A 21,938-nucleotide genomic window follows, 5' to 3' on the forward strand; every position below is an offset into this window, starting at 1 on the left:
CTCTCTGCATAGAGTATTTTGAAGGGTAGCAATACTTCCACTGAAGTGCCTTAGTAATTTGAAAAGGCAAATCATAGTTTGGGCTGAATGCAGAAGTCGCTGGTTATGCTTAAAACTAAGTCAGCTGATCCCAGCCTCTGTTCTGCATCTCATCTTAACCTCCCCATTGCTGTGCAGATGGGCTCCCTCCACCCCTGAGGTCCTGGTTCAGTACTGGCTTGGAGGGACAGGTGTCCTGCTGCAGAGCTGGCATGTCCTGCACCACCTGCTCTTTCTGAAGGGGCTGCTTTCTGACTAACACACAGAGAAGTGCAGCTCTGGATGCTCTGTTGGGCAGGAGCACTGTGACCTGGCTGGCTAAATAATATGCAGAGAATTTAAAATAAGAGTGTCTTAACAGCCTGTACCTGAAGAATATGTTTCTGAAGTCTGTCAGACCCATTTAGCCAATGTGCCTGTCTCCTACCCTGTGATAAGGAAATGCTTTGCTACCCTGCAAAGAAAATTGTCTCTCAAAGCTGGACTGCTCATTCCTTAGTGTAGGTTCCTGTTGCCTCTGACTGCTGTAAGGAAGAATAGAAGTGCACAAATGCTTAGCTTCCAATGATTAACTTCTACCCATCTAAATTTATTTTTTTTTAATTTTTGTTGGTTTTTTTCCCTAACAATTTAAATGTCCTGGGGCTTACCCTGAGAATTTTAGAGCCTAAATTTCTGCTAATGCTGTTTTCAACACTGATACCAATGCCTGCTTGGAAAGCATGAGATAATGATCTGGTTCTCATGGGAGTGACACATATTTATGCCTGTGAGCAAATAAGCTACTAACCTTGGAGCTGTGAAGCAAGACTTCCATCAAGAAACTTGCTAATGTAGTGGAAAATGGTTAAACACAGTCTGTCCTTTCCCAGATTAAGCTAATTTACAACATCAATCTTAAGTATTATGTCAGTATAAACTCTCACTATTAACCAGAAGAAGAACACGATTGGGGAGTAAATGCAGAATATCTCACTGATTCATACTTTTGCTCTTCTTTGTACCACATCTGCAAGAAGAGAGCTCAGTGAAATAAACTGACATGGTTGTTCATTGCTTTTAATTATAAATTAATTCCCAGTAGAAGGGAAAAAACTGATCCTTCTGGATTGAATTAAACCAAACTAGGCTAAATTCCATTAAATGTACAACAGCTTTGCAATGGCAAAGAAATGACCTACTTAACAGATCTTTGCTGTTCCTAAGTTCTGCACAAGGCTTAATTATGTTCCCCCTTGAAACAAGAGAAATTAAGGATTATGAATGTCATGGGGTTTAGGATTGATCAGAGTTCACTGACTCAGGGGGCATATAACTGAAATATATATAAAAATATAAATGGGAATGATATGGAAATACATACAGCAAGAGTATAACTAGAATGGAAAACTTCCATTCCCTGCCCATCCCTTCTCTGTCAGAGTGATTTTACAAGACCCCTCAGTGCTGCTGTGGGTCTCCTTTCCCAGCACACTCCCCTAAGACACCTTCCTGCTACAAGTAAAGCCATTACTGTCTTTTCTAGGAGACTTCAGGATGGTCCTTCTACTCTCTTGCCCTGGGATAGGTAACTTTTAAGTTTCAAAAAACTCTTACTGAGGAGTTTGGCTGAATAAGTAGAAGTACTTTGGCTGAAGTATTTATGTAAAAAGCTTAACTGAGCACAAAGAGCAAATTACACTCTGACCTACACAGTCTGACCTTGCAATCCAGCATTTGGCAAACCCTGTCGTGAACTGATTATGAAAAAGCCAAAGAAAAGGCATAAGTTTTGTAATTGTCCTCAGCTTTTGTCCCCCAAAAGCAATAACCTCCAACTAACAAAACAGAGGCAGGGTCAGAGAGTCAGTTTTTGAATGGAAAACAAATGCATTGTTTTCAACTTTCCATCTTCAGTTTGGAAGAAATTTAGCAAAACCAAAAGCATCTTGTAGTCCTCTTAGTTCTTAGAGCTATAACCCTATTTAGCAATCTGAATCTTGAAGGAGGAGCTTCGCTTCCTTGGGCATACAGTATGTGCACTTCCATCAGAAAATGCATTTTTTTTTCCTTTCTTCATCAGTGAAAGTAAGGGGTGTCACCAAATAAGGGTCTAGATCTTTAGAGATCCTAGTTCTGACTTTTTGGAAATGGGTTTGCAAAGCACTATCTCAAATCAGAGCCTTTGTGATATCACTGCTTGTACTTATCTACCTTTGTAATTAATATGCACAGTGCAAAATGATGTGGGATGCTTATGTAGTTAGGAAAATGCTTTCTGGGGCTATTTTAATATTCATACGTAAAACTAGAGCTGCAAAATAAGATCTAAACCATTTAGTGAGGGACTGCCTTTGTAAAGAGCATACATTTGGGTTGCCCTGAATCACTGCACAGCTCTTCCCCTGCCAGAATGACTTTGTCCAGCTCCTCAGCTGCAGTTAGAGAAGTTCATTGGAGGAATATGTTCCTTAGAGATTCTCCTTATTTCTGAGGCTCTTCCTCTTGGTTAAAGGTGGCTCAACAAGCTGGGCAGTTACCAAGTAAAGCAGCCAGCTGCACTCACGAGACTGTTTCATTCCTGGGGCCACCTGTTGGGGTCAGGGACCAAGATCAGGTGAGTTTCAAATTCTTATTGTGGCAAATGGCTCTTTGAAACAATTTGTAAGAGAAGAGGGGAAATGAATCCTAGGGGAAGGAATTATGAACCTTCAACCACTCTGAGCTAGCACATTCTTCTGGACCTTGCACACTAAGAGATGCTCATGATAAGGAAGGAGGTAGGGATGTCATGTCCCATGTTTTGACAACAAAACCAAGTCTGAGAATGTTAGCAAGGGATACCAGTGTGAGGTTTTTGGGTTGTTAGGGTTGTCTGTTTGGTTTTTTTCTTTCTGTTGTTGTCGTTGTTGTTGTTTTTAATGACTAGCTAATTCTCAAGTCCCAAAAGGTTTAGATCTTACTTTGCAGTCCCCAAAAAAACCCAAAAACATTTGGGCAGAAAACTCTAGAGTGATGCAATAAACAATAATGATGATCACATGTCTGTTGTGGAAGCCTGAAATGAGAGGAGTAAACTATCAATTCTCTGTTCAGGGAGCACTTTGGAAAAGAAAGGCGGCAAGGAGTTTGTGGAGGCTGTCATTGAGCTCCGCAAAAAGAACGGGCCGTTGGACATAGCTGGAGGTGAGGCTGCGCCCGGGAACCCATCCCAACCCATCCCAACCCACCCCAACCCATCCCAACCCATCCCAACCCATCCCAACCCATCCCAACCCACCCCACCCCAACCCATCCCAATCTGCCCCAACCCACCCCACCCCATCCCAACCCATCCCAACCCACCCCAACCCATCCCAACCCACCCCAACCCACCCCACCCCATCCCAACCCACCCCAACCCACCCCACCCCAGCCCATCCCAGCCCATCCCAACCCACCCCAGCCCACCCCAACCCATCCCACCCCACCCCACCCCACCCCACCCCATCCCAACCCAACCCCACCCTACCACGCTGCCCACACTGCCACACTCCCCTGCACCAGCTCTGTGCCTCCTCTGCTCTCTGGGGCAGCTTCTTTGGGTTACCCAGTGTCTGTTCTCCCCATTGCAGACACCCACGTTGCGTCACAGGTAACCTCTCCCAGAGCATCTGGGCAAGGGGGCAGTGATGTCATGGGACAGTAAAAGCTGCTCTCAGGTACCTCCTCACTCAGTGAGTGTTGCTCATTAAGGGCACAGTTCAGAAAAGCAATTAATGAGATGTTTATTTTTGAGTGCAACTCTGTTAAACATCTGCTTTGCTGAAATGCCTCTGACTTTCACTGAGCTTAAGCACATGCTTAAAGTTCAGCATCTGCTTGGGCACTCAGTTCAGTCAGTGCCAAAATCATCACTGTAAAAGCTTACGACTTTTTGATGCCTAGTTATCAAAATTTATGTAATATTGGAGAAAAATCTACTATATGAGTAATAAAGTTTGATAATGGCAATATATAATTTTACACCATCTGTGAAATTGCTGATCCATGTTGTTCATATAGAAGGCTGATTCTGCCATCTGTGTTTATGCTATAAAAATAAATACAGTGTGTGCAGTTTTGTAAATGAATCCTAACTACAGCCGAAGGGGAGATGTAAGAACTCAGCTCTGACAGGAAAAATTACAACTGTTTACTTCTGGTGCTTAATACTTTGGGGTTTTTCCTTTACTTTTTAAAAATTTTAATAAGTTTTTCTTGGAATTTTTGTTCTGCAAAAATGCGTAGAATCAATTACTCAGTTTTGGGTGGTTTTTTTTAAACTTCTCTACAATATTCCTTACCAGCCCAGGCCAAACTGCTCCAAATAGGTGGCAAGGTGGAAAGCAAAGTTTATTTTTCTCAGCAGTCAGTTCATCCCTCATATCTGGGGGCTGCTTTGCCAGTCTCTCACCCCAGGGAGCTCTGCCTTGCACTGGGAGAAGCTAAATGGCTGTTGGAGGAGACTCTAGAACAGAATTGATACACAATTTCTCAGTCCTGTAGATACTCAGTTTTCAGACTTTTCAATTACATGGGTATTCCTTTAATCTGCCAATAGTCAGGATCCCTACCTGGAATGGAACTAGCACAGAATGACTCCATGGCTCACTTTCTGTTTCTCACTTCCCCTTTCAGAGCATTTGCATTTGAAGCAAGGGACAGCTGCTCTTGGTAATGAACAGTTGTCCTCATCAGAATCCTAATGAGTTAATTAATGACTACCCTAGAAAACAATCCCTGAGAAATATTAAAGCTGGTGATGTGTATCAATACAGTATTTTATTCCTTCAGGATGAGGATGATAGCCACATTTCACATCTGACTAGAGATATGTCAGCTGCTTTTAATAGATTTTCCCTGGATTTATGATGTATTCTGAATCTGCCAACAATTTAGTTTCACATTATGACAAATTAACATTGCCTAACACTGAGGCTATTCAACATGTTGGGACTCTGCAACCCCATAAGAACATGAATGCTTGTGCTTCCATTGTCCTTCAGAATGTTCTGGTTAACCCCTGGTCAGGATGCCATATGACAGAGTCTATTTTCTCTTCCCTGCAGCAGCCATGGGATAGTATCCATATGTGGTGACTGTGTGCCAAGAGTTATTTCTACTCTTAAATAACAAAATGCCTCATAAACATTCCAGAATGGAGTAGAGGCTTTCAGACCTCTAAGCACCTTTGCAAAACTGATTTTTTTTATTTTTTGGGGTTTTTTTAAACTTACTGCTATTTTTATTATGGTTTTTTTGAAGGCATGAGCTGCCATTTTACCCCTACATTTTGGTGGGGTATTTAGGACCTGACTCTTTCTGAAGGTTCACTGTGTGCTTTTGTGAGGCTTCAGCTGGTTGGTTTTTGTCCCTCAGTGTGTGATTAGGGTGGTTTTCTCTCCCACCCCCTCTTTTTTTTAGCAAATCAAAGTTACAACTTTTTATTTGCAACCACGGCCCTGTGAGTTTGGAAATGGCAGGGATCCTCCTGCTCTGGTTTCTGGCAGGCAGAGCACAGCCTGTTGCTTCTCTCTGATGGGAAGTGGTGAACCCAGAGCATGTTCTCCTGCAGAGAAGGCAGAGAATCCCTGTCTGTCAGCAGTTTGTAGGAAGGCTCTGCTGAATCTTCTTAGTCTCTGCATGTCCATGGTAGTGTTGTGGTGATATGATTAATATTGTAAAAATTCTTCTTCATTTCTTTGTACATACAAGTCCTGACCTGTTGGTACATAAACATTGTGAATCAAACATTGCAAATCTGTGTGTCCTCACCAACCATCTATCAAGAATGTGATGAAAGAGAAACTAAACCCAGCATTGTTCATGTGGCCTTGGATGACCCAGACACAAAGAAATCTCAAATAAGGCCAGGCCCAAAGTCTTGAAATCACACAAAATGTCTTCGTTCCAGTTCCTCAGAAACAAAGGTGGAAATAAAGCCAAAATCTTCATTCACCTCTTTTCCTTAGGGATTTGGAGAGCACTGGTAGCTCTGAACTGCTCCAGTTTGGGCTGTGCTGTGTTCAGAAGTGAGCCAAAAATTATGTACATTGACCAGGAGTAGTTGAACATCACCTAAATTGTACCTGTATCTGCCTGCCCAGCATCCTGATACTGTGGCTCTGTGGTAAACCAAACCAAAGAAAGATCATCCCTTAACCAGATTAATATTCTAATATTTTCCTTCCACAATCCTCAGCATAAATGTGTTTCCTTTGATTCCTTCCATGAATTCCTGCTCTCTCTAAAATAAGCTCCATCGTGGCTGTGATTCATGAATTATCACAGCAAAGTGCAGCTGGAAATGGAAAATACAAAGTCCCTGTAATCATGTTGTATTTTAAGGCTGTGTGATTTGTAATCCAAAACATTCACAGGGGCTAAAGGAATGTCTGTTGATTGTTTGCTATTTTAATCACATGTGCTCTCCTTTCATCCTGAGGAGAGGAAAGCAATGACGTTTCACTTTCGATTCTCCCTTAGCTGTTGTCACTGCTGGCCATGGACTGCCTGCAAAGTTTGTGATCCACTGTAACAGCCCAGGCTGGGGCTCAGACAAATGTGAGGAGCTGCTGGAAAAGACAGTGAAGAACTGCTTGGCCCTGGCTGATGAAAAGAAGCTGAAATCAATTGCATTCCCTTCCATTGGCAGTGGCAGGTAAGGCTGTTGGGCAAACCTGGTTCCAAATTCCTGGTATTTTCTAAGTGCCATCCCATGTTCAGTCCTTCCCATGTACAAAACCCATTGCTACAATGCTGACTTTTTTCTTCTTTGTTGAAATCAGTTCCCTAAAGGAAGTTCCTTCTCAGTTTGCCCAGGCTGTGCCTGGAGCCTGCAGTGCTCTCCTGAGTGCTGCCTCACTTTGGGCAGATCTGAGTGATCCCTGCAGGATCCTAAAGCATGAAAGTAGGAGAAAGAGCATAAAACAAACATTTAGAGAATATTAAAAGACTTTCTTCAGACCATTGGTTTGTTTATATAAATTGGGGATGTGGAGGAGAGCAGGAAGAAAAGGGAAGTTCTGGCCAGGTGGGGGTTGGTCTCTTCTCCCAGGCACTCAGCAATAGGACAAGGGGGCACGATGGGCTCAAGCTCTGCCAGAGGAAATTGAAGTTGGATATCAGAAAAAAATTCTTTGCAGAGAGAGTGCTCAGGCATTGGAATGGGCTGCCCAGAGAGGGGGTGGATTCCCCATCCCTAGAGATTTTTAAACGAAGATTGGACATGGCACTGGGTGCCATGATCTGGTAAAGGGCCTGGAGTTGGACCAAGGGTTGGACTTGATGATCTTGGAGGTCTTTTCCAACCCAATCCATTCTATGATTCTGTGATTCTGTGGATGTGGCACTGAGTGAGAATCTACCATGTCTTGATCCAACCCTACTGTGATCACTCTGTGCCCTGGGCTGGTGATCACAGTGGGGCAGGACCAAGGGTTGGACTTGATGATCTCGGGGGTCTTTTCCAACCCAATCCATTCTGTGATTCTATGATTCTGCATAGTTTTAGGGCATAATTAATCTTCCTGCACTGGATGTCTTAGGATAGCCAGAAGACATGGCTCAGTGTTTGTTTAAAGTAGCAAACCTGAAGTGCCTTGATTCTCTGGATTTGCAGAGTCACTTCAAGCTTTCAGTCAAAATCCACAAGGTGAATTCCATGCAGTTTACATCATGAGACTATTTTAGTTAAAAAAAAAAAAGAAAAATACCTTAAAACCTTTGCCAAGGTCTTTGAAAGCCAAAGCCTAAAGTTCAAGTTCTCTGGCTTTGTGCAGGGTACTCAGTGCCTTTGAAAGTTGGATCGTGTTCTTAGGAGTCTGAGTTATGGCCTGACTGCACCTTTAATCTGAGGCTCTTGGGTTTGGGGTGCAGGGGGGAGGTTTGGAGCTCCTGGTCCTCAGTGATGGCTTGGTATGAAGGGCCAGATCCAGCCTGAATTACACAGTTGTGTTTCTAGCCCTGAACAACTGCCCCTCTTGAATTTGCCATGAAAGAAGTTGGCTGATGTACAGCAAGAATATTCTTCCCATTGTGCTGTGTTGCAACAGTAAATTAATTCTTGCATATTCTGTGGCTAGAGCAGCAATCAGTATTTGAGTTTTTGGGTGAATAAAAATGAAGAAATAGAAGTTTCATTAGGATAATAAATTTAAGCAACTTGCATCAGACAAATCTCCAGCTAAGGTTAATTTACATGGGTGTCATTTTAAGGAGATAACTTGAGAAAACTGCAGAACAGTAGAGAATATAGGAGAGTGTTCATAGTAACCTGGTGAATTATCTGTCAGTCACAGCTGGCCAGTACCCAGGGAAACTCTGAATCACTCTCTGGGAGAAAATTCCTCCATGGACTGCAGAGTAACTGTGGAATTATTATGTAAAAGTGAGACTGTAAAGTCCCTTCCACAGAGCCCTTTCTTTCCTGGATAGTTCCCAGCAGGGAACCATTCCCAGCCCTTGTTGTGAAGTAGGTGATTGGTCCTGGAAGATGATGAAACCCTGAGCAATGGGCAGACTCCCATTCTGTTCTGAAATCTGGGTCCTGACAGGGTGAGTTCTCAGCCTGATGGTTCTCACTCGAGCCAGTTGAATTGGTGCTTTGAAAAGATGGAGAGGAATCAAAAGGCCTTGAGTAATGTATGAGGTTATGTATTTTCCCTTTTTTCTCTTAATTACAGATACTCAAGCATAAATTAATTTTGGAGAGAGCAGAATATGTTCTGACAATACTCTCTACTTATTTTTATGAAGTCAAAAGCATTAAAAAAATAAAAGTAAAGCTTTAAAAGATAGCAAATGCCAGAGACACCACATGTATGCAGCTGTTGTAGTACAGACATCTGTCAAGCAGACATCACCCAATAAACCCACATAAACAGTTTCATTCTCTTTTATAGTTGAGGAATGGGATTACATGAGGGCAGTTCAAATAAATCACAGGGGGAAATAAAATAGCATTCACTAGGCCAGATGCTCAGCTACAGCCAACTTGTGGAAAGCACAGCTTGGGTGCTGTTCAGAGGTAGCCTGGAGTTCAGTCTGGTAGGGCCAGCAGGAGAAAAGGGAAAGCAGAGTTAGAGATTGAACATGAAATCATCCTTGGGGAAGGGATTTCATTGTGAGGCTCTGAGTTTGATCTGAATTGACACTGGTTTGGCTGAAGTCTCAAACTGCCTTTTCACAAGAGTTTAACTCAGACTGGTAGATCAATGCAAGAGGCTTCTGTTGCCTGCAGCCCACACATGGCCATCAGGCCAGATTGCTCTGTCCTCTTCCCTTTCTTTTGGGAGAGGAGTCCTGAGCAATGTGCTGCCATTGCCTTCCTTTGGCCAGGCCACTCTTCTTTCATGTGCCCTGTTGTGGCCATCCTGCCAGAGCCCTCAGAACTTGTGAGACTTCAGAGTGCCCTGAGGACAATTCAGAATCAGTGTGTACCCTGATTTTGGTGCTGCCCTGTCTTTGCTCAGGAGCAAAACTCCTTAAAGATCTCTTCAGTGTGTGCCTGTATTTAAATGCATTTTTAAGTGACCTGCAGGTGCTCAGGTGTGGAGGCTGCTGAGTCTGTGTCTTTTTCTGTGTAAGCTGAGAGCAGGAAGCAGCTCCTGTGTCAGAACTGCTCTCAGTTGATTAACTTGTCACCCAGGTGATTCTCCCTGACCAGCTCGTTTGGCTTTGGAAGAGTACAACGTTTTTTCACAATGCTTTCTCCTTTTTTTAAAATTTCTTCAATAGATACAAAAATGGGGCATTTCCAGAAAAGAGGAAGCAGCGTGAGCTATTTCATGCCATCATTTTTGAAATACTGCAGGCATTATCTTCAGGCAGCATGTATAATATCACATTACAGGCAGGACTGCCCCAGAATTGCTCTCAGAGAGGATTTTCTGGTAAGGCAGAGTGCAGTAAGTTGGCTGTGACACAGGCAGTTGCCCTTCTCATTTTGTGTGTTGCAGCACAGAATGAGAGTACAACAGAGTTTTATTACCAGTGTGGTGCTGCAGTGAGAAGTGCTGAGTGATGCTCACCTGTTGGTGCCAGAGGAGAATTTAGCTCAGATTCTTTGAACTGCTGAGGAAACACTGAGAAACTCAGCCATCTGTGTAATCTGTAAATTATTTGTAGAATTAATAGTCCATGCTTTATAATGGGGAGCCCTGACTACCATACATCTGTAAGTGCATGTCAGGGAACCAGGTGATGCTCAACAGGCTCTTTCAAATTCTTTTTGGGTGCAGCTTCTAAGAGGGGTCGTGTCCCATCACCCTCAGAGTGATTATTGCAGCCCCTGTCCCTGAGGCTGGGGCAGAGCTCACAGTTTGTCCAGGCCCAAACCCATGGTCTGGGTGAGCAGCAGTACTTGAGAAGTAACACAGCAAAAAAGGTGTAACTTCAGGAGTTTGCCATGACCTGTACAGCTCCCAGTTCAGATCATGGCTTTGCTCAGATCATTCTGCTTGTGCTTGACCTGTTCTGAGATTAGATGAAGCTTTCAGACAAGGGCTGCTGGATAACAGTGTGAAGAAGCTTGTAAGAAGGGTTGCCAAATTAGGTGCTGAGCTTTGAAATTCAATCATGCACAGTTTTGCCATCTGAGAAAGCACCAAGGTTGGTTCTGTGTCTGTGGCTTCTCCAGAGAAGGGGATAGGAGCCTCTTCCTTAGGCATGGCTGGAGGAGCAGCAAAGCCTCTGGTTTCACATCTCTGCAGTTGGTACCAAGCAGGTGTCTTTCAGTGTGTTCCATTTTCTATGTCAAGGTCTCTGTTTCTCTTTTTATTTCTCTTGAATGTTGCTTTGCTTTCAGGACAGGTTTCACTCTGCAGCTCCAACATATGCACTGCTTTCCTGAACACATCAGGCTCTTGCTTTACTTGTCTGTTAAATGAGAATAACTGATCCATCAGTTATCATAAGGCTCAACCCATTGATGTGGGGGGACTCTATTTGTATTTTGGAAGTGCTTTTCTTCTGTTTGAACACTTTAAATCTTGCCTAAACAAACAGGTTTATAGCTTCTAATTCAGCCTGTAGTCACTGACTTTGCACTTTTTATTTACCACGAGGCACTAGAGAACACTGGAACCTTCCCTGGGAGGTTAAACCACCCAAAGCTGGTTCAGCAAGTCTTGATTTTCTGGTTTTTTAATCTCTCCTTCCAGAAACGGCTTCCCAAAGCAAACAGCTGCTCAGCTGATCCTGAGAGCCATCTCCAGCTACTTTGTGTCAACAATGTCCTCTTCAATCAAGACCGTGTACTTCGTGCTCTTCGACAGTGAGAGTATAGGGATGTACGTGCAGGAAATGGCCAAGCTCGATGCCAACTAAGCCCAGAAAGCTGCAGTACCAGCCCCCTCTTCTCCTCCCCACCACCCTCCCCAAATCCTTAACTCATTGTGAAGCAGAGCATCCCTTACTTTCAATTTTGCTCACCTAGGGGAAATAAAGGTGGGGTTTTCATCGTTTTGTTTGGGAATTTTTTTTGTTTGTTCTGTTTTTACTTTCCAAACTGTCTCATGTTGGCACTGATAGTTGGCATTACTGCTGTTAATGCACTGTACCCCAGGCATTGTCTGAGTTTAGTGTAATCTAGGAGATTTTATAGTTTTATTTTAATGAAGTATGAATTGAAGCAGGAAGCTGGTAGGAGTATGTAGTCTTTTAATTGTGAAAGAAACAGGCCCAACCCTATTTTGTAACTGTGTTGTGGTGCTTTATCAATACATCGAGTGGCGTTCCCTCCATTTTTTAAGAGAACAGATGCTATAAATCTAATTTGTGTTTGTTTATTGTCTTAATGATGAATCTGGAAGAAAAAAGAAAATACAGAAACCCTGTTGTCCTTAATTATATTTACAATTTTGAAACTGTGTGAATTGATTTAGTAAAATGTTTGAACTGTTGCTCTTGGTGTACTTGGATTAATTTTTCCCTGAAACTTTCATTTTCTAAGTTCTGCAGAGTTACCTGTGAGAGGGATGATGCAGATCAGAGACCTGGAAGGTGCTTGGAGGTGCTGGGTCTCCCCCCTGTCCTGGCAGGGTTTGTGTGTGCTCAGTGACACTCACAGCTGGTTTTTTTCCACAGAATTCAGACTTCCCAGTTGTTGCTTCAGATTCTCCTGTTCAGAATCTGCCCTAATTGCCTATTCAGTTTGGGAGGTTGAAGCCTTTTAGATCAAGCAAGGCCTAGAATTTTTTGAACTAGTTCCAGTCATTTAATATTGGCCTGTTTGAAGCCATGTTGTGTTTTTTTTTTTCCAAATATTTATGAGCCCTGTTTGTATTGGTGGCTGTATCATTTGCACAGCTGAAATCCATACCAACATAAACCTTTATGGGAGCCACTTGGGTTTGTACTTTGAGGAGAAAAAGAAGTTCCACTTTTAAAAGCTATTGCATGTGGATGCTGCTCTGAGGGAGGCAGCTCTTCCTTTGAAGTTTGGAGCTGGTTTCTAGGTAGGAGACATACGTTTCCCATCTCTTTTGAAACCTTCATTTGCTGATGAAAGTCTTTCACATCCACTCTGGATTGACCCAGAGCAATGAGTGGACCAAATCTGACTGCCTTTCAGTAAGCTCAGGAATACCAAATATTGAAAGTGTGTAGCATGAGCTCCTGCAATAGTTTGGAGGATTTTGTGTCAAAATCCAGGTACTTGAAGCCTTCAGGTGTAGAGGAGCAACAGAACCAACAAAAGACACCAAAATTTAAAATATAAAATAAGAATGTAATTCTGAATATATACCTAAGTTAAAAGGAACAAAGAGTAAATTAATTTTATGCCTCAAATACATAAAGTGTTTGAGCAGAGTATGGGCTCAAACTTTAAATTATTTTTAATAGTCAAATGCATTTGGTGCATTCCTCAAAGGCAGCAGCTCAAGGGGCAACAAATGAAATAAGGTGCAGTACTTAAGCATTTAATTGTGAAGCATCTTTTCCTGCAGTTGCATTGATCCCTGGAGTTACAGACCTGAACCTGCACTTTCCCTACATTTCACTAGATGTCACTAAAAGGATTGGAAAATAGACACATGGGTGAGCAGCTACCTGAGCAAACACGTGGTGTGAGAAGGGCCCTGATGTTTTTCAGTACGAGGGGATTTTTGATGCAGAAGGAAAATGCACATCCCCCTGAGTGTACAGATCACAACTTCCTGGCCTCTTTGCACTGTAGAATTTAGTACATTGTATAAAGTCTCACTTTTTTAAAGTCTCAAAATGCTGATGTCAACAGGAGGGTTTTTCCACAGGTATTTTTAGGCAGGGAAAAGTACAGCCTTAAATGGCATTTAATAGGTCTGTGTCTTACACTGTTACACCATGCTGGGGAAGGCCAACTTCTGTCTTTCAGCTAGAAAATCCCAAAGCCAACTATTGTAATTAACCACACAGACTTGCTTCTTCTGGCCTCACATCTCATCTGCTTGTTCAGCTGCTGCTCCATAAATAGCTCAGTTGGTTCCATTTGGATCCCCTGTGATGTAGCATTTTATTTGCTGGAATTCTGGTCCTTTTGTGAGAAAACACAAATCCCAAACAATTGCGTGAAGTTGGTCTCACAAGGGGCAGCACCATCTTCTCCTTCCTCTTCTCTCTTAGTCACCCACCAGCCCAGAGCCCTCTGTGTGTGCAGGGAGTGCTGTGGTGCTGCTGCTCTGACCCAGCTTGTCCCCCAACCAGCCCAGAGCCCTCTGTGTGTGCAGGGAGTGCTGTGGTGCTGCTGCTCTGACCCAGCTGCTCCCACAACCAGCCCAGAGCCCTCTGTGTGTGTGTGCAGGGAGTGCTGTGGTGCTGCTGCTCTGACCCAGCTTGTCCCACAACCAGCCCAGGGCCCTCTGTGTGTGCAGGGAGTGCTGTGGTGCTGCTGCTCTGACCCAGCTTGTCCCCCAACCAGCCCAGAGCCCTCTGTGTGTGCAGGGAGTGCTGTGGTGCTGCTGCTGTGACCCAGCTTGTCCCACAACCAGCCCAGAGCCCTCTGTGTGTGCAGGGAGTGCTGTGGTGCTGCTGCTCTGACCCAGCTTGTCCCCCAACCAGCCCAGAGCCCTCTGTGTGTGTGCAGGGAGTGCTGTGGTGCTGCTGCTGTGACCCAGCTTGTCCCACAACCAGCCCAGAGCCCTCTGTGTGTGCAGGGAGTGCTGTGGTGCTGCTGCTCTGACCCAGCTGCTCCCACAACCAGCCCTGGACCACCAAACAGCTGATCCCCACCTGTGCAAGGTGAAAGCCTGGAGGAGTGTCCTGGTCTCTGCCATGGCCCTGCCTCATTGTTGGTGTTCTCCTTCCTCTCCCACTGCTCCAAGGTCCCAAAATGCAGCAGGAAAGCCAGAGATCCCAGAACAAGCTTGAACTGGGTAGCCCAAGCAGATCATGACTTATATTCAAGAACCTAAAAGATAACACATCAGGTTACACGTATAACAAAGGCAAGAGCAGAAATTCCTGCTAACATATGCTGTGGCCAGGACAGCATTGATTTGGGAATGTTTGCTTTCCCTGTTCTGGTCCCTGTAGCTCCCCACTTTCAGACCAGAGGGCAAGGAATAGGTGGGATTGCTTTTGCTTCCTCACATTTGGCTCAGAGATCACAGGTCTGACACCACATTTTATCATCAGCATTTAAACTTATAGCATAGTTGAGAACAAATAATTGTTTTGTTTAATAAATGATGGATTTATTTTTAAAAATAATCTCATTTTAGATTGACAATCTGAAAACTGAACACTGGTGTGGCTCCCAGTGTACTAAACATGGTCCCTCCCAACCAGAGGATTTCTGTGCTGCTTTTGGGCTGTGCTGACCACCTGTGGGTACTGAGTTCAAACCATTGATTCCACCTAAAGCATCCAAGAGCCTCACTGTCCCCTCCACATCCCTGCCCTGAAGGCAACGTCCATCTTCACTCCTCAGTCACACCCAAAAACAACCCCCTGGATAAAGACAACAGCCCTGCTGGGAAGAGGTCCCATTTTCTGGCCATCAGAATATGCCAGTATTTACAGCACCTGACAGAGAGGTCTGACATCTGGTGAGGATGAGGAGCTTTCTCACAGTGCTCCATCCAGCTGGATACTTCCAGGTTGGGTTGGAGTTCCAAAGAAACACCTGCAGCATCTAAGTGGGTTTATAACCTCAAACATCAGGTACAAGACACACAGGATGTTACTTTCTGAGCCCACGTCCAGTTGCTCCTGCACTGTTTTTCCCCAGGAATTGATCATTGTTCCCACGGACTAATTAACACCCTGATCATCATTTCTCTCCTCTGCCACCCACTGAGAGGGTGTTGCATGAGCTCCATCTTAACCATCACATTGCAGGTAACAAATGCACCACTAGGACAACATCAGGACATCTGTTCTCCAGAGATTTGTCACAAAAAATGCTTCCCTGTACAAGGTTTTATCACCCTTGTGAAATGTCATTCAAAAGCTCATTAAAAGCAGCATCAACATAATCATAAGGATAATGTGAAAATATAAAAGGTTAGGTGTTAATAGCTAGATTGGAGAGCTCGTAATCTTTCAGCCACCAGAGGTACTACACAAGAGTCACTGAAGTGGCTATGGTTTTATACAAGCATGAGAAAGATGGAATTGGAGTCATTAGATGTGAGCAAAGCACTTTAAAAATGTTTTTTTCAGTAAGAAGGGGAATTGGGAACCTTTTGTTTGTAAACGCTCCAAAAATCAGAGTAGACTCATAGAATGGTTTGGGTCAGAAGGGACCTTAAAACTTATCTCATTGCAAGCCCTGCCATGGGCAGGGGCACCTTCCACTGGACCTGCTTGCTCAGAGCCCAATCCAACCTGGCCCTGAACACCTCCAGGGCTGGGGAGTCCTGAGGCCTTAAGAATTCACACAAAGGAGAAATCACAACACAGACAGGACACCAGAACCACAGTCAGACTGAAACCAAAGAGCCAAAAGTTTACAGAAAAATAGTGCTCCTGTTTTCCAGCATTCATTAGCACCAAGTTTTTGTGAGCTCCCTTCCCCTTGATCCCAGCTGAAATCAGGTTTTCTAGCCTGAGAAACAGCACTGACAGGAGCTGCAGGTGCCAGATACAGAAGATGAGGTCTGTAGCTGTGATAACTAGGCACATACTCTGCTCTCACAGAGGACAGTAATGCCTAAAGTTGTACCAGCAACTCCAAGGGAGCAGCATAATTGATAAGCCTGAAGAGTGCAGGTAAGTAGGAGGATTGCATCTATATCCCTGGCATGAAACCCAAAGGGAGCCAGGCTATTGCACACTGGCTGAAGTGCTTGGAAATTGCCACCGATTCCTTTTTGTGTCGACTTCTTCAGAGATTTACTTCCTTCCTCCGTAGAATCCCACTTAATGCCTCCACAACTCATGTTTAACCATTATCACTAGCAACCTGCTCATAAATGCTTCTTCCTTGTTAGATTCCACGACCAGGAATCAAGGGCAGATGATGCTGCTGGTTCCTAATACAGAGGAAGGAGCAGCAACATTTCACAGCACAGCCCATAAAATCCCAACTCTTCCTCACTTTTTCACCAGCCTGGTTAACAGGAGAAATCTGATATTTTTGTACCTTGAAATGACTAACCTTCTTAGGCTTAGGAGAATAAATTAAAGTTGAGCCAAAGTATGTCTCAGCTGCAGCAATGGGCAGATTGATTTGCTTTCCATCTGGGAGATTAAATTCCACTGCCAAAAAAATGGCACCAGCATAATTAGCTGTCAGTCAAGTTGCAAAGAGACAGACTATGTGGGATAATTGAAAGCCCTGCAGCTTCTCATTACATACTACAGTAGCCCTATTTGCAAATTCCCACCTTGAGGAGGTTCTCCCAACACAGTCAGGATTGTGCTCCTTCCTCCTGGCACATTCCTCTGAAGGGAAACAGGAGTGCTGGGCAGGGATGGATTAATTTTAAGTAACTCGCTTAACCTGAGTTGGTTGTAATATATTTGTCAACAGCCCCTGACAGCTCCACTAGGCTTTAATTGCAAACAAATCTGAACACCTTGAAGGAAGTGGTACATCTTCCACTCTGCTTATGCCCAGGAGACACCTTTACAGACATAAAAATCACCTCCCTCCTTCTCCCCTTTCTTTCTCCTCTGTGCACTGTCCCTCCCTCAGGAATCCTCTTATTCAGCCAATTGTAATTCATAATGAGCCCATCACTATGTGATATTACAAACATGTACCTCTCATAAAACAATGAACTCTCTTTCTTCCTCCCCCATTTCCTGAGGCTTGAGCTTTGCTTCAGCAACTGCTGAGTGTACAGGAAAGTTTAGAATCCTAGAACAGAACCACAGAATAGTTTGGGTGGGAAGGGACCTGCAAGCTCCTCTCATTCCAACCCCCTGCCATGTGCAGGGACACCTCCCACTATCCCAGGCTGCTCCAAGCCCTGTCCAACCTGCCCTTGAGAAACAACCAGCTCTGGTGGTCAGTCCAAGCCTTACTGAAGGCCGTGGGGTAGTCTTGGTGATGAGGCAAGAGGTAAAAGGGGTCCTAAGAATAAAATATGTTACAGCTTTCATCCTAAACCCCTGGGGAATATGTAAACCAGAATTTTTTTTCTGAATATAACAAGAGCCAGCACTGCCTCACTCTTCCTTTAGAGTGAGATGTAATTTCTGTCACTCTTCTCCAATAAACCAAACAGAATCGGGGGCATCACATTCACCAATTCCCTGGTTTGAAACAGCTACAATCACCACCATCTCTGGCTGAATGCCCTGGCCACCCTGCCCTCCTCAGGGAGGAGGCAGCTGTGCCCCTGCCCCACACCTGGGCACTGTCTGGCCACATCCACAGTGAGGTGGTTTGTGCCAATGGCCCCGAGGTGGGAGCTCTTGGGGGCTTTTGGCAGCTTCCAAGTTCTCCAACGCCGCCAAGTCAGTGGTTCCCACAGAAGAGGGAGCCAGTGTCACACCTCCCACGTGGCTCTGAAACCTCCGAGCTAATAAAGCCTGGACTAATACGCTAATAACTCTTCTTAAACCAGCGCTTTCATTATAAAGTGTAATTTATGTTCACCTTTAAGGGCACCACAAAGCTGAGCCCTCTTACCGGCACAGATTTGCCTCTTGCCTCCCTGCAGCACTTCCTCAGCACTGGGAGTGTTTCCAGACCTGGTGGGGCTCACTGGTGGGAACTGGGAGCCAAACTGGGACCAGAGCAGGTGGTTCATAAGAGGGGTAAAGCCCAAGTAATGAGCTTGGTGCTGTGATGTGGGAGAAGACTGGACTGGCACAGCAGAGCAAGACAGAAACTGCAGAAAACGCTGCGAAACTATTTCTGATTATTCAGACTCCATCAGAAACATAACCAGGCCAATCTACTCCTGTGTCTAGAGGGAGCAAGTCAGGATTTAGCTCACAGACAGGTCTCAGGCTGGCTTATCCTCATGTATGTTAGGAATGGGAAAATTGCCCCTCTTGTCTCTGCACAATGCCCCTTTATGATTTATTAGACAGTCCTCCTTTTTTGCCTCAAATCACTCACTTCAAAAGAGGGTGGAAATGGGACATTCCTAGCCCTAATACTAAATGCATGTAGTCAATAAAAAGAGAAAAAACACTGAAAAATGTTTAAAGGGAGGGTGCTTAAGTTATTGCAGCCCTTGGGAGCATTAATGTATGTGCCAACAAGTTACTGTATGTGGCTTTAACATGCTTATTTATTCTGCTGTGCAATAAAACTCTGTCTTAAATAGTGCCAAAACCTGTTTGCCATGGCAACCCCTCATCACACATGTGTTCCAGTAGTACTTACAAGCACCTTCTTAAAGAGAAATACACAGCAGGATGAATGGCTTGTGACCTTCGGGGCATTTTACAAAGTTTTAAGCACCCAAGTAAATATTACTTTGGACTGAAATATTTCTTCCAGGTATTTTTTTTTCCTTTTTTTGAGCAACTTTAAGCAGTGAAGCAAAGCTTGTTCCTTGCTCACTTCTCTCCAAGTGAAGGTCTAATGACTTGGACAAAGCACAGAGCCTGGTTTTTACCTGGCAGGGCTCAGGTGTTGCCAGTTGGCTGGGGCAGGATGGGAGGGATCAGCTGAGCTTCTACAGTTTCAAGTGCACTGCAGCTGTTCCTGGTGTAATTAGTCATCCTTTGTACTGACAGGAGAAAATAGATGTTTTCCCTCCTCCCAACCACACTAAATGTTTGCCCAGTCTAGACACTGGCCTTGAATTCAAGGGTGCACGTGCCCATAAGGAAGCCACAGAACTCCAGTGTTCCCCTTCCAGTCCTGCAAGTGCCCAGGAAAGGGTTTGATCCTGTTCTTTTCCCACTGCTTAATTTACTGCTGGGCCTTAAAACCGACAGGACAAACTCATCTCCCACAACACCAAGAGATACTTCTGTGGATCACAGCAGAGACTGCGAGGGGCAGGTCTGGGTTATCCTGCTACACTCTCCTCCCACAATGGACTCTGCAGGGTTGGAATCCCTGTAGGAAACCAGGTTCCAGCACTAAATGGAGGATCGGTCACAAAATCTGGTCAAATCAAATTCCCAGTGGCTCAACAAGCAAAGCCTGAGTGATGGTGGCCACTTTTTATTGTCACAGACTGTTTGTCCTGTTGTGTACAAGCAGAGCAGTGGCAGGAGCAGCCAGGCAGGTTCTGCCCAAGGATGGGGCTGCCCCCAGGCAGGATTTGTTGCCAGGAGTTATCCCCTCTACCCTGCCTTCCTTCTGGGGGCTTCACACTCCTTTCCTTCCCTTTTCATTCCAAAGAACATTATTTAATATTTCCCCACCTCATCACAGCTCTGGACTGTGCTGTACCTTTACTGCCCAAGTCTGGAGAGGGCAGGGCTGGATCTGCAGCCCAGAATTCCACAAGCTCAGCAGGCTGAGCCATCACCAGCTGGTGGTGGAGCCTCCCAAGAAGCCACTCACCAATAGCTGCAAGGACTCTGCTTGGCAGCACAGCCTCAAAGGCCCTTCCAGTCCCCAGGAGGGATCCCCAGTGCCCTCCATCCTTGGAGGGGCTGCCCAGGAGTGAGTTCATGCTTGTCCACCTCACTGAATTCTGCTAATAAAATTGCTGGGGTGGGTAATTAGAGATATTGAGTCCTGTGGCATCATACAAAATCACAGAATCATAAGGTTTGAAATGTGAGGTGATCAAGTCCAATCATTAACCTAACCCTGCCAAGCCCACCACTAAATATCATGACTTTTGTACAAGAAAGTTCAGTTTGATCTTTACAGAAAGAAATCTGTGAACATTATCAGCCTCTGCTGGGCCCTGCACTTTCCCTAGAGCTGACAAACTTTCCCCACTCCATTGCCCACCTAAATCCCTGTGCCAGGCCCTGCTGGGAGGGGGCTGGTCCCAGCAAGGCACAGGGAACTTCACCAGAAATGGCTGTGGAGACATTCCTTCTCGTAGCCAGGTCCAGGGAAATGAGCTCTCCAGCCTCTAGGAAAGAAATCCTAGAAAGCACCAGAAAACAGTTGTTTTAAAAATAAATAGATGCACGCAAAGCAAGCAAAGAAAACAGTGTATTCTTAATGCTCCATTATGAACGGTGCTCAGGAAGGGATTTTCTGCTTTGCTGGAGCATGTAACAGGCTTACCCAAGAATCCCTATCAGAATATAACTTTGTAATTATGCAGATAACATTTTGCTCTTGTAATGACAACATAAACACTCCCAAACTGCTTTGGTTACACGTGTCTGCAGAGAGCGGGGGAGGCTCAGCCTGCACTGCCAGAAACACCACAACGTGTCACCTCCACAAGCCACCAGCCAGTGAAGACTCCAGGCTTTGAATAGTGTTGCCCTGCTGGTTTTAGGGAGGCTTTCAGCTCCTGGCAGGATTCCTGAAGCAGTTGTGCCAGGCAGGACTCTGATTTCCCAACCCCACACTGTTAATTAACCTTTTCAGCACCAGCTCAGGTGCATCTTTGATGCTCAGTGAAGCCTGAAGAGAACCAGCAAACCTGAGGACTGTTTGCAAACACATCAGTTTTACTTTTTAAGCTCCCAAAACAACAATATCAACCCTAGAAAGATACAGAATTATTTGGGTTGGAAGGGACCTTAAAGACATCCCATTCCAGCCCCCTGCCATGGGCAGGGACACCTCCCACTGTCCCAGGGTGCTCCAAGCCCTGTCCAGCCTGGCCTTGGACACTCCCAGGGATGGGGCAGCCACAGCTTCTCTGCCCAACCTGTGCCAGGGCCTGCCCACCCTCATGCTGATGAAATATCCTCTTTATTATTTATTTACTTTCTCAGTCACTAACACAGAACACAAACACAGCACTTACACACCTGCAACTGTGATAGGACCTACCCCCAAAATTCCTGATGCACAGAAATAAAGTCTAACAGCTCTGTACAGTAAGAGATTCCTTCTGGTAACCTGAGACCCACTTCTGTGCTATCACAGCAAAGTGTGTTTTACTGCTCTGGCAGTGGGACTGATCCCTTCCTCAGTAAGTGCTTAAACAGATCCACCCTTGCTGGAGAGCTGACTTTGGATCCACTCCATGCAAACTCAAATTTGTGCTGAAATGTCTCATTACAGACACTTCTGTCATGTCTAACAGATTCCTAAATCCCAACTGGAAAACATCTTGATGTTCTTCTGGTGTCGTCAGTTTAGATGAACGTATAAAATTCCATTTATTGAGCTGCAATTTTGCAGCCCATTTGCAAAATTCAGAAAATATGTTAATGTGTGATTCCTCCTGAAAGCAGGCACTGAAAACACACACTGATCTGCTTGTGCATGTGTTTACAATTATTTCTGTACATTACTGTGTCCAAATAGCTGTTAGAAAAATTTCCAGGCCAGTGTGTGTGTGTTTAGTTTTACTCCTGTGTCCATAAATGCATAAGAAATCTCTGCTGCCTGGAGACTTCTGAAAGGGGAGTTC

The 21,938-nt window shown here is 44.7% G+C and overlaps 1 protein-coding gene across 4 annotated transcripts in view; it reads left to right on the top strand.

Moving 5' to 3' along the window:
- The window catches only part of MACROH2A1 (macroH2A.1 histone), a 44,238-nt gene extending 32,296 nt beyond the window's left edge, over nt 1-11,942 (top strand). For all 4 annotated transcript variants that reach the window (XM_071570480.1, XM_071570482.1, XM_071570479.1 and 1 more), the window contains exons 7-9: nt 3,115-3,204; nt 6,526-6,700; nt 11,202-11,942. In XM_071570480.1, the coding sequence (XP_071426581.1) occupies nt 3,115-3,204; nt 6,526-6,700; nt 11,202-11,367 (431 nt within the window). In that variant the 3' untranslated portion in view covers nt 11,368-11,942. The remainder of the gene's footprint in view (nt 1-3,114; nt 3,205-6,525; nt 6,701-11,201) is intronic.
- The last annotated feature ends 9,996 nt before the right edge of the window (nt 11,943-21,938 follow it).

Source organism: Pithys albifrons, chromosome 15, assembly GCF_047495875.1.
Source record: "Pithys albifrons albifrons isolate INPA30051 chromosome 15, PitAlb_v1, whole genome shotgun sequence".
Taxonomy (NCBI): Eukaryota; Metazoa; Chordata; class Aves; order Passeriformes; family Thamnophilidae; genus Pithys; species Pithys albifrons.